This window comes from Otolemur garnettii, unplaced genomic scaffold (genome assembly GCF_000181295.1).
Source record: "Otolemur garnettii isolate 467f Iridium unplaced genomic scaffold, OtoGar3 scaffold00128, whole genome shotgun sequence".
Taxonomy (NCBI): Eukaryota; Metazoa; Chordata; class Mammalia; order Primates; family Galagidae; genus Otolemur; species Otolemur garnettii.
Window position 1 is genome coordinate 3975375 of NW_003852523.1, and position 12281 is coordinate 3987655.

The 12281-nt window shown below is 48.2% G+C and overlaps 2 protein-coding genes across 6 annotated transcripts in view; both read right to left on the reverse strand.

Annotated features, from left to right (window-relative positions):
* The window catches only part of TSPEAR (thrombospondin type laminin G domain and EAR repeats), a 76534-nt gene that overhangs the window by 46383 nt on the left and 17870 nt on the right, over window positions 1-12281 (reverse strand). Inside the window, exon 2 of the mRNA XM_012810327.2 lies at window positions 4364-4375. Within this exon, the coding sequence (XP_012665781.1) occupies window positions 4364-4375 (12 nt within the window). The remainder of the gene's footprint in view (window positions 1-4363; window positions 4376-12281) is intronic.
* LOC100953076 (keratin-associated protein 10-2) lies at window positions 5942-6928 on the reverse strand. Of its 5 annotated transcripts, XM_012810331.1 has the most exons (3): window positions 6401-6928; window positions 6112-6262; window positions 5942-6027 (listed from the first exon to the last, which is right to left on the reverse strand). In XM_012810331.1, the coding sequence occupies exons 1-3, from the start codon at window positions 6926-6928 to the stop codon at window positions 5942-5944; spliced, it is 765 nt and encodes a 254-aa protein (XP_012665785.1). The 5 variants fall into 5 exon arrangements, with proteins under 5 accessions (XP_012665785.1, XP_012665783.1, XP_012665786.1 ...); XM_012810329.1 differs by having other exon boundaries at window positions 5942-6514; window positions 6629-6928; XM_012810332.1 differs by having other exon boundaries at window positions 5942-6262; window positions 6623-6928.

Here is a 12281-nt window from a genome sequence, read left to right on the forward strand (position 1 = left end):
GAATGTTGAAAGTGAATGACCATTCTCTTCTGGCATGGAAGGTTGCAGTTGAAAAGTCTGATGTCATCCTAATGGCTCTGCCTCTGTAGGTCAATTGGTGCTTACTACTGGCTACTTGCAGAATTTTTTTTTTCATCTTGACTTTGGACAGGTTCATTACAGTGTGTCTTGGAGAAGCTCTGTTTGAGTTCAGATGACCTGGTGTTCGATATCCCTCTGTAAAAAGTTTGCTAGGTCTTTAGTAAAACTTGGGAAGTTTTTATTTATGATTGTCTTTAGTAGGCCTTCCATTCCTTTGGGACAAACTTCTTCCCATTCAGAAATCCCTGTTATTCATATGTTTGAATGCTTCATGGGGTCTCTTAATTCCCTAAGTGCCTGTTCTGCTTTCTCTCTCTTTTTTTCTGCCTGTTTAACTACCTGGGTTAACTAGAAAACTATATCCTGTAGCTCTGAGGTTCTTTCTTCTCCATAGTCTAACCTATTTTTGATACTTTCAACTGTGTCTTTATATTCCGTGATGGTCTCCTTTATTTCCTTAAGCTTTGCTATATCCTTTCTATATTCTACTTATCCCTTGTCCAACTGTTGGTTCTGTATTTCCATTTCCTCATCCATTCTTTTTATTGCCTTTATCATTCATCTTTTAAATTCCCTTTCTGTAAAGTCCATTAATTCTTTATAGGTGACATCTTCTGCAGTAGCTGCCTCATTGTTCCTTGGTGGAGTTTCTCTGTTTTGGTTTCTCATGCTGCTTGAATTTTTCTGTTGGTTCCTCCTCGTGTATTCTTTCTTCTTGTTCACCTCCTTGGCTTCCTTTATCCTTCTCACTGACTCCTTTGTTTCAAACAGAAGTCCTTGCTCTTGATGACAGTATATTATAATGTGTCACCAGGAGACCTGGTGGTGCTGTGGTTTTTCTAGGAGACAGAGAGCACAGCCAGCAACCTCTATGTTCCTAATTCCAAACTTAGTTGCCTTTGGTGATTACCTGATTGTCCCCTCGGCATTCAGACCCTGATGGGGTGGGATCTTAAAATTCACAAGGATCCTTGAGGGGAAGGTCTCTCAGAGCCCCCTGGCTCCCGTTCCCATGGGGTGCAGGAATCCCTCAGCCTGTCCCAAGAGTGGAGTTCTGATCCCAGCAAGTGGAATTAAGAGGGCCATGATTTAGGCCCCTGCTAAGACCTTCTCACAACCTTCCCACAATGCTAGCCCCCTGGCCACCAAGACCTTTTCAATATGGCTGCCTTGCCTACAGCAAATCTACATCAAACCTATGGTGAATCCACTCCAACCAGCATTCAAATCTGGTTGCTGTATACTGTTTGAGTCTGCCCATTCTTCCAAGCTTTCCACTCAATGCACAGCTTTCCCCCCAAACTGAAAACTCTGGAAAGGCTTCCTCTCATCCTGGGCCTCTGTGGGCAGCCAGTCAATCCCAGCCAGTCACAATCACTTGCCTAATTCATCAGATTTCCATTGCTCTGGATCATATGCTGTATCCAGCTCACCATCTCCTCGCTGGACTCCCTGAACTACAACTCTGGGTAACGTCCCTGCACCAGGTATGGATTGGTTCTCTCTTTTTCCCCAGTTATTCTAGGAAAGCTCAGCTCAACAATCCTTCTGGTCACCATCTTGCACTGCTCTTATTCTTTTTTTTTTTTTTTAAACAGGACTGAATATTCTGCAGACTCCCAGATGATGTCAGGTTATGTGTTTTCTGTTAAGTCATTCTTGATAGTTTGTGTCTTCAAGGAATAGACCCATTTCATTTTAATTATATAATTTGGCGCATATAATAATTTTTTTCTTCCCTTTTTATTATTTTTAATGTCTGTGGGATATGTGGTAATGTCTTTTCTTCCCTTCTTGATAGTGATGATTTTTGTCTTCTTTATCTTTCTCCAGGTTAGCTAGGTTTATCAAATTTATCTTCTCAAATAATAAGCTTCAATCTCATTGATTATCACATTGTTTTACTATTTTCTACTTATTTGATTTCTGCTTTCATCTTTAGCATTTTATTCCTTATGCCTGCTTTGGGCTCAATTTGGTCTTATTTTCCCATTTAAAAATTTTAACCTGTTTCACGTTATTATTTTTAAAATGTACTTCTTATAGAAAGTATATTTGGGATTTGCATTTTTATCCAATCTGAATCTCTTTTCTGTTCCTTTTTCTCTTTCTTCTTCTTTGGGGACTCCGATTGCATGTATATGAGGTTACTTGAAGTTTCCTGCAGCTCACTAATGCTTTGTTTCTTTTTCTTCTCTGTGTTTTATTTCAGATAGTTTCTATTGCCATGTCTTTAAGTTCACTTGATTTTTTCCTGTAGTATCTATTCTGCTATTGATTTTCACCTCAGACATTATAGTTTTCCTCTCTAGATCCTCTTTATCTATTATGCTAAATCTTTTCTCTAATTTCTTGAACATAAGGGATATAATTATGACTCTCAGTGTCCTTGATTACTAATTCTGTGACCTGTGACATTTATGGGTGGGTTTAAATTGATTTTATCCTCAATGGGTGATACATTTTCCTACCTCTTTGCATGTCTAGTGATTTTTTTAAATGGATGCCTAGCATTGTAAATTTTGCCTTGTTGAGTGCCATATATTTGGTATTTCCATGAATATTCTTGAGCTATGTTCTAGGGTGTAGTTAAGTTACTTGGAAAGATTACTCTTTTGAGTCTTATGTATAAGTTTTGTTAGGCAGGACTCAAATAGTGGTTACTCAGGCTAATTTTACCCCCCACTACTGTGTCAATTGCTTTCTGAGTAATCTACCCAATGTCCTGAGAATTAAGAGGATTTTCTACTCTGACAGGTGAGAACAGGTACTATTTCTGGCTCTGTTTGGTCCATGGGCATTATCCCACCTAATTTCCTGGTTGCCCCAATCTCAGTCTCACATGTACTTGCTAATCACTGCTTGACTGAACCCTCCAGAATGCTTGGTGCTCTCTCAGTGCAGTGCTTCTCTGTACCCTACTCTGGGGACACCAGCTGCCTTGGCTTCCCCCAACTCCCAAATCTGCCTCTGAAACTTAGGATCCCCTGCAAACATAGTGGCCAGTGAGACAGGACAGATGTGAAACTCCATGTGTGTTCTCCTCACTTGGGTGTACCTATGTTATGCTGCCACATGTCCAATACCCAACAAACATTGTTCCAGGATTTGGTTAATTGTTCTGGTTGGTGAGAAGGACCAGTTCCTCTTACTTAACTTAACTAGAAGTGGACTCTCCACTCTGTACAACTGTGTTTCCATTCTCAGCTCTTTCTCCTCAGGGACTCTTCCTTGGAAGGAAGCCATAGGGGAAGGTCAGTGTCAAGAGTCCATGGTGGCCAGTGTTCCAGTCCATCAGGCCTTTCCTATAGGCCACTGGTGTCCAAGGCCCCTGGAGAGGAGAAGCAGGGCTCCCCAGCCCTCAGGCCACCACAGAGGCTCAGTGCCTCCAGATCCCTCCCACATAGACACCAGCTTCTGGCCATTGATTCCTACCCACTTGCATGTGGGGCCTTTGGGTGATGTCTTGTCATTAAGTTTTGTCCTAAATGGAGCAGGTAGGTTTTTCTTTTTCCATCTGGCTATTTTTATTTAGGATTTAAGAAGATTAAAAAAAACATGCCACCATATCTCTAGAATTTCTCCCCAATGTTCCTTTTTGATTCTAGTAAATGAAAACTCATAGCAAAATTGAAATAAAAGTTTATCTCCCTACAATGCAGGGCAAGCACCACATATAACAGTGAGTGTCAGGAGCACTTATGGCATTAAGCCTATTCTGCGTGGGTGTTCAGTGTAATGTAACAGGACAAAGAAATAGCAGAAAGAGTCACACAGATTAGAAATAGAAAGTTAAATTCCTATTATTTTTATATGATGAGTTCACTTACATACAAAATCCAAGAAAATCAACTGACAAACCATAAGAAGTAGAAAAGAATTTGCAAAGGTGTTAAATCTGTGTCTTTATGCCTAGATAATTTGTACATATAATTTATGTAGATGTAATATTTAGATACCAAAGTAATGTAATAGTTAACTTTTCCCATTCACATAAGACATCCCAATGAAATATGTACGAGTCAATTCTAACAGGAATGTGGGAGACGGATGGAAGAAAATGACCAACCCTAAACAGACACATGTGACTATGTAACTAGGGGGCAATATTTAAAATTATAATTTCCTCCTGACTATACAAAGTTCAATTCAATTCCAATAAAAATTCCAACAGATTTAAAAAATAACTCAGAAAACGTTCTAAAATTAATTGGAAAGAATATCTATAAGACACAACAAAAATTTTTAGAAAATAAGAAAGTGATGCCTTTCTTAAAAACTATTAAAATATATTCTAAAGATAAAGTGGAGAAAACATCTTAGAACTGGTGCAAGAATACATCAGGAGATTAATGTACAAAATCGAGGTCTCAGAAATTGATGAATACATTTTGGTAAAATAAAGGGATATTTCAGATGAGAGCTAGAAAATAGACTAACTGTTATAAAGGCAATTGCCTCCAGATGGGGGAGATAGATTAACATCTTGTACCTCACACAAGTCACAACACCTGGCTGAAAATATCTGGACCACCATGATGGACAGGTTTCCCAGCCCTAAGTCCACAGAAAAAACACAAATGGCATGGTAAGAAATGGACTGGAGTTGGAAACAGGCCACTGGGGAAGGAAACCGTGATGATGCAGGTGCATTCATGACACAGCAAGTTGCCAGCAGCCATCAGCGCCTGGGTTCAAGATGGAAGGAACAGACCTGGGAGCGTGTAGGGCTGAGCTGGCTGCCCCTCAGGTGCTGACCCATAGTGGCGGCACCCCTGCGGAGACCAGGCCTGGAATCTGCCCAACTTTCTGTTGCCATTTCTGCTCCCAGCTCCCAGTGGGCTTCTGCCCACACCCAGGAGCTAATGCCAGCATCTCAGCAATGCCTGGTCCCAGCAAGATGAGGCTTTGGGCTGTGGCTGACCTGGGAGGAGCTGGTGTCAAGCCTGAGAGTCATCCTGTGCCCTCCCCCAAATGCGGCAGGCCTGAGGCTCTGCTGTTTCTGAAAGGTGTCTGTGAGGGCAGCCTTTCTCACCAAAGACGTCACAGGAGGCTCAACCTTCCTATGAAGATTGAAGGGGTCTGGATGTCCCTGGGCCATGCAGATAAACACACAGGCTACCATGTGGTGCAGAGACTCCCTGTTGCCACCTGCACGCAGAGCCACCTGCCCCAGGGAGGACACGGGGCAGCACCCTGGTTTCCACCATGTGATCACACATTTGCTCCCAAGCAGGGCCTTTATCCCTGAGCATGAGAGGGACGCCTATCTCTTTTGCATCAGGTTCCGATAAAGGAGGAGAGTGTGGGTGGGACACCAGGGAGGAGGACCTAGTCCAGAGGCCATGGTGCCTGGACCTGCAGGCCAGCATCCCAGGGGCCACTCTGGAGGGTGGGGTTTCCCAGGAGGGACATGATGGGGATGGTCTGAGTCTGGAGACCCCATAGCCTCAGGAAGCCAGGCAGGGGCAGGGCAGGGACTGTGCCTTCTGGATGAGACCTGAGACCTGCTGGTTGACCACAGAGAAGAGAGGACACTGCCCTGTGATTTCTGGGTCAAGTCATTCATTTCTAGAATGTTCCTGGTAGGAGGACACAAATGTCTGCTTGAAACCCAACCCCACAAGTGTCACAGGAGAAGAAAATCAGGTGGTCACAGCAAGTTTATTGGGTAGTGGAGGAAATGCTGACCATTTCAAGTAGAGGCCAGGTGACCTGGAGCAGAGACATTGGAGGGAGGAGCAGGAGGTCAAGGCAGCACAGCTGGGGGAACCCTCCCGAGGTGAGGGCAACTGCCTAACCCAGGCCAGGCACAGTCATGGATGAGGGACCTGAGCCTGCTGGCCCCGGGATGTGCCCATCAGCAAGTGGACTTCTGACCCAAGGAGAGGCTGCAGCAGGCCGGACGGGGGCAGGCCGGGCGGCAGAGGAGGGACACGCAGGAGGCTGGGCGGGGACAGCTGGGCTGGCAGGAGGAGGTGGGGACACAGCAGGCAGGTCTGCACACTGGGCGGCAGAGCAGGGACATGCAGGAGGAGGGTCTGCAGCAGGAGGAGGGACAGGGGGAGGAGGTGCAGCAAGCTGGCTGGCAACTAGATTGCTGGCAGCACACAGAGGAAGCCCCAGAGCAGATGGGCACACAGCAGACAGGTTTGCAGCAGACGGGCTTGCAGCAGATGGGCTTGCAGCTCACAGGCACACAGCAGGCCTGCTGGCAGGGGGATGGGGTGAAGCAAGTCGGCTGGCAGCTAGACTGCTGGCAGCATGAAGAAGAATCCCCAGAGCAGACGGGCACACAGCACACAGGCTTGCAGCTCACGGGCACACAGCAGGCCTGCTGGCAGGGGGACGGGGTGCAGCAAGCTGGCTGGCAGCTAGACTGCTGGCAGCATGAAGAGGAATCCCCAGAGCAGATAGGCACACAGCAGACGGGCTTGCAGTTCACGGGCACACAGCAGGCCGACTGGCAGGGGGATGGGGTACAGCAAGCTGGCTGGCAGCTAGACTGCTGGCAGCATTTAGAGGAATCCCCAGAGCAGACAGGCACACAGCACACGGGCTTGCAGCTCACGGGCACACAGCAGGCCGGCTGGCAGGGGGAGGAGGTGCAGCAAGCTGGCTGGCAGCTAGACTGCAGGCAGCATGAGGGTGTGCAGGAGCTGGTGCAGACTGGTTGGCAGGGGCTGGACACACAGCTCACTGGGCTGCAGACCAGGGTCAGGCAGGGGGTTGGGGCACAGCAACTAGGGGCGCAGCAGGGGGGCTCACAGCAGCTCTCTGGACAGTCATCTACCTGCCAGGGCTCAGTGCAAGTGCTGGAGCAGACGGACATTGTGGACATGGCCATGTTGGGGTTGAGCTGGGGAGAGTGTGAGTGAGTGTGTGAGTGAGTGTGAGTGAGTGTGTGGGGTGCTTGGGGCTGTGGGCTTTTATACCCCTCCTACCCTGTTGTCCCAGCCTCAGGGCTGCCCCTTCCTTGTTGGTGAGTGCCGGGGCCAGGCTGTCATTAGGGATGTTTGTTTGCCTGTGATGTTGTCCAGCTCATAAACATCTTGCCTGGTCAGGGTATAGCCTGTCCAACATGGTCCCCTGCCAACAGTGGGGTGAATGTGCTCCCAGCTGGGTCCTGGGGACAGTGAGGGCCATGGGGGTCAGGAAGGGGGGACATCCCTTGAGCTGTCCTCAGTGTGTCTGGGCCTGTCCAGTCACTAGCACAGCAGCTCCAGGATATTGGCTCTTCCTGCTGGAGGCCAGCACATAAGATGGGTTTCTTGTGGAGCAAACAGAAGATTTCTGGGATATAGGACTGTCACCACTGCTCGATGGATGATCTAGATTAGGGGACGTTCAGTGACTTGCTGGTGGACACAGCTGTGAGGGGTGCAGTGATGGACCCAGACCCCTTGGCCCAGCTCTGGACAACATCTCGCCCCACAGCCGCTGTGCCTCCGGCCCTGTCTGTTGCCTGCCTTGTCCTTGTCTGGGACGTGGCAGGATTTATATCGTTACGCTATGTGCATTCAGGGCAAGGACTGAGGTGCAGTCCTACCCTGCTCGGGCCTGACAGCAGCCTGGGTCATGTTCCCTGCCCCTGTGTCCCTGTGCTGCTTCTGTCTTGAGCCCACGCCTTCTCCTGACCGGCCCTCCCAGCCCTGCTGTGCCCCCAGTTCTGCCATAGCAGCCCTTGCTGCATCAGTATGTTTGGTTACATTCTGGTCACCATATGGTGTAAATGAAGTCCAAGAGCCTCTTGCCCTATATAATGTCCCTTGTCCTTTTTCCAGGGACATCCTCACCCCCAAGCCAATTGTAATTTGATTGTGGTTTCACATTTCTATAAGATTATTATAAAATAAGGCACAGGTTGCAGGTGTCCAGTAGAGTATCCTGTGCTGCTCTGAGGCAGCAACGCTGTGCTAAAAATAGTGCTAAGATCTGGGTCAGACCTTCCCCCTCGGGTCTTCCTGGAGACAGAAGCTGACCACATATGGCCAGCTGCCACCGCTCCACCAGTTCCGCCAGGATGGGGGAAGAGCTGGGGAGGTGGGTGTCCCTTCAGTCACGTGCCATGTGTGGCACCAGGGAGAGCCCCCACCCCTGCCTGTGGGCCGTGTGCTCCCTGCGTGGGTCCTCCCTTGGGAGGTCTGGAGCAGTGGCCAGGTGACGAGAAGGTTACAGCAGTGGCCAGGGAGCCCCACTGTGCTGGCCTTGCCCTCTCCTAACCCTGTCCCGACACATGGGAGTCAGTGCCCAGAAGAGGGAGGAGAAGGGGCAGGAGAGGGCTCATCCACACCAAAGTGTCCCTGAACCCTCCCTGACCCCACCTGGGCTCAGTCACACAGCAGATCTGGGGCCTGGTCTGTTTGGGGCTGTGGGTCTGGGGTGACAAACAAGGTCTTTGAAGGCACCAGGAGGCAAAGACAGCTGAGACTTGAGCAGCTGGATCCCATCAGAGGGCACGTGGAGGAGTGAGTGTGCTGATTCTTGTGGGTTTTCTCAGTCAGGCATCTGCCCGGGCACAGGGCACAGCCAAGGGCTAGGAGGTAGGGCAGGGGCTTTGAGTCTCCTGGAACTGGACTGTGGGAACCAATGTTCAGCACCTGACTGGGCAGAGGGGGCTGCAAAGAACCTTAATGTTTAGTGTGACAACCTGAATATAATTCAAGGGCTATTCCATAGGATGAAGGGCAAACCAGAAATAAACCTGGAACCACCTTTAAATTGGATCATCTTCCTATGACCTAACTGCCTGCCAGAAACAGAAGTTGGTCTCTGGAACCTGGTAAGATCAGCAGAGACTCAAATAATCTTACATTTATCATATGCAAAGTCTGACATTCACTCAAAATTTTATCAGGCATAGCAGAAAATAAGACCAATTGACCAAAGGACCAAGAGGAAGAAAACAGTAGAGACAGCTCCCCAGGAGATCTAGACAGTAGAACTGGGGAACTTGAACTTAAAGTATCTGGGGTTCTGGGCTCAGTTGTCGCGGTTGGTGGGCAGTAACTGAGGCAAGATGCTGCGGACTCTGCTGGCTCTCCGTCAGATTTCGCAGAGGACCATACGCACTGCTTCACGCAGGCATTTTGAAAATAAAGTTCCAGAGAAGCAAAAGCTGTTTCAGGAGGATAATGGGATTCCAGTTCACCTAAAGGCTGGGCTGGCTGATGCCCTCCTGTAGAGAGCCACCATGGTTCTTACAGGTGGTGGAACAGCTTATGCCATAGATCAGCTGGCTGTGGCTTCATTTCCCAAGAAGCAGGATTGACTTCAGTCATCCCAGTGATCACTCGGTTCACTTTCATTTAGCTCTGTGTGGACCAGTAAACTGATGAGCAACTGAGCTCTTCTTCAGGGATCAATATTTATTGACTTGTACTAACTGCCACCAATAAAGCAGTCTTTAACCATGGGGAAAAAAAATAGAGTATCTGGGATTAATTTGTTCAAGAAAATGGAGGACAAGATAGAGAGTTTCAGTAGCAAACTGGATTTATAAAACAGAATCAGGCTCGGCGCCTGTGGCTCAAGCGGCTAAGGCTCCAGCCACATACACCTAAGGTGGCGGGTTCGAATCCCCAGCCCGAACCCGCCAAACAACAATGATAGCTGCAACCAAAAAATAGCCAGGCGTTGTGGCGGGCGCCTGTGGTCCCAGCTACTTGGGAGGCTGAGGCAGGAGACTCGCTTGAGCCCAGGAGTTGGAGGTTGCTGTGAGCTGTAATGCCATAGCACTGTACCCAGGGGGATAGCTTGAGGCTCTGTCTCAAAAAAATAAATAAATAAAATGAAACAGAATCAAACAAAAATTCTAGAGAGGAAGAACATAGTAACTGAAATTAAGAAGCTAACAGACTAACTTGAGAAGATATTCAACAAAACAAAGAGAAGACTGGGAAGGAACAGAGATGCAGAAGAATCAAAACCGAGCACACGGGCGGGACCGGGGAGAAAAGGGTGAAAGTGAATTTAGTGGAGGGACCCCGTGAACAGTCGGCTTGAATCCTAACAGAAGGGAGTGAACTCAGGGCAGGAAACAATCGAAGATAAGGTGGACAAGACATTTAAATTAATGGAAGACATTAACTCACAGATGCCAAAGGCATTTAAGAATCTTTAGCAAAGCAAATACAAAGAAAACCAGACTGGGCACACCGGGGCTGAAATCCAAAGAGAAAAATGTGAAGACAGAGTCAAAGGAGAAGGAAACGTGCTGCATCAGCAGGAGAGTTCTAGGAGGCGTGGAGGAGGCGGGGGACAAGGGACTCAGATCCTTAGCAGCTGAAAGAAAAGAAGCACCAGCTAGAATCCCACACCTGCAAAGATGACCCTTGAAAATAGGGACATGATAATGATACTCTCAGGCAGCGAGACGCCGAGCAGACGTGTCACAGCAAGACGCCGAGCAGACGTGTCACGGGTAGGGTCTGCACTAAAGACAGCAGCCAAAGGAGCTTTAAGCAGAAAAAAAGGGCCACACAGGGGAGAAGGAAGTTGGTGAGTGAATGAAGCGTAACAGAAGGGCACACGAGGGTAACCCCGAATACGTACTGGCTGTATAAAATATCTTGTAGGTTTTATAACATGTACAGATATAAAATATATGACAAGAAGATCACAGCATTCAGGAGGGTGCCACGTGGGGCAACATGGGTGGGTGCACTACATTGTCCATGGTCTAATTCACAGTGGATATTAAAACACAGAAGTTCATGGGGGATCTACACCAGAACAAGGGGCACACAGCTCAGTGGGAAGCAGGAGACCGTGGTGGCTGATAGTGTCCTCCACAGTTCACATCCCCCCCCAGAGCCTCACAGTGTAGGAAGTAGTGTTCTTGCAGACATAATTAGGAAAGATGAGGTCATACTTTAGAGTGGACCCCAAATACAATGACTAGGGTCTCACTCTGTCACCCAGGCTGGAGTGATGTGGCATCATCATAGCTCACTGTGACCTTGAACTTCTGGGCTCAAGTGACCCTCCTGCCTCAGCCTCCCGAGTAGCTGGGACTACAGGCATGTGTTACCAAGCCTGACTTAATTTTTAGTATTTTGTAGACACAGGATCTTGCCATGTGGGCAATGCTCATCTCAAACTCCTGAGCTCAAGGAATCCTCCTGTCCTAGCCTCCTAAAGCAGGGGATGAACCAACATATCCAGCTCATCAAGAGAAGGAAATTAAGACACAACACAGGAAAGTCAGCAGCCCCAGCGTTGGAATGAGGTAGCTCTGAGTCACAGGATGCCAAGATTTTCTGGGAGTTCCTGGATGCTAGAAGAGGCAAAGAAAGCTGCTTCCTGGTGCCCCTGCTGACCCTGCTGACCCTGCTGACCCTGCTGACCCTGCTGCCCCTGCTGACCCCCAAGGTCAGACTGCCAGCCTCCAGGACTGGGAGAGAGGAAAGGTCCACGCGTTCAGTCCCTCTTTGTGTGGTGATTTTCTGTAACAGCTGTAAAAATACAATGAGGGAAAATGAAGGCATGAAGACCTCAGCACCCAGTCAACACATGCTGACGGGAGAGAGGAAAGGACATCAAGGGGAGGTGGTCGGTTCACACGCGGATGTCCCACAGGGGCCCGCATTCTCCCAGTCCTGCACACGGGATTCCCTGTTAGGCCAGTCAGCCTCCCAGTCCTGCACACGGGATTCCCTGTTAGGCCAGTCAGCCTCCCAGTCCTGCACACGGGATTCCCTGTTAGGTCAGTCAGCCTCCCAGTCCTGCACACGGGATTCCCTGTTAGGCCAGTCAGCCAGGTGTGTACAGGGAGCTCAGGGGTCTAACTCCGAGTCCCCTGATGACTCCTGATGTTGACAGTATTTCCACATATTTATGTGGCCTTCGTACTTCTTTTTAGAAAAGAAGCTATAAATTAATTCACTAGATGAGAAAACAAGAAACACTGTGTGAGTCCATGTAAATGGCATCTGTGAAAAGGCAATGATAAAGGGGGAAAAAAAATCAGTGGCCACCAGGGATCACGCTGGGGTGTGGCCTGACTAGAGGCCATGAGGGGAATTTACAGGTGAACAGAGACCTCATACTGATGTGGGGGTGGGGACAGCGCTGTGTGTTTGTCAGGACACAGAATCAACACAAAAGAAAAAATCCAAATATCCTGTATCTATTTATAAATAGAATGTGAAATTAAAAGCCTTCCTTCTTATGAAGATACAAATAATTTCCCTGACGAA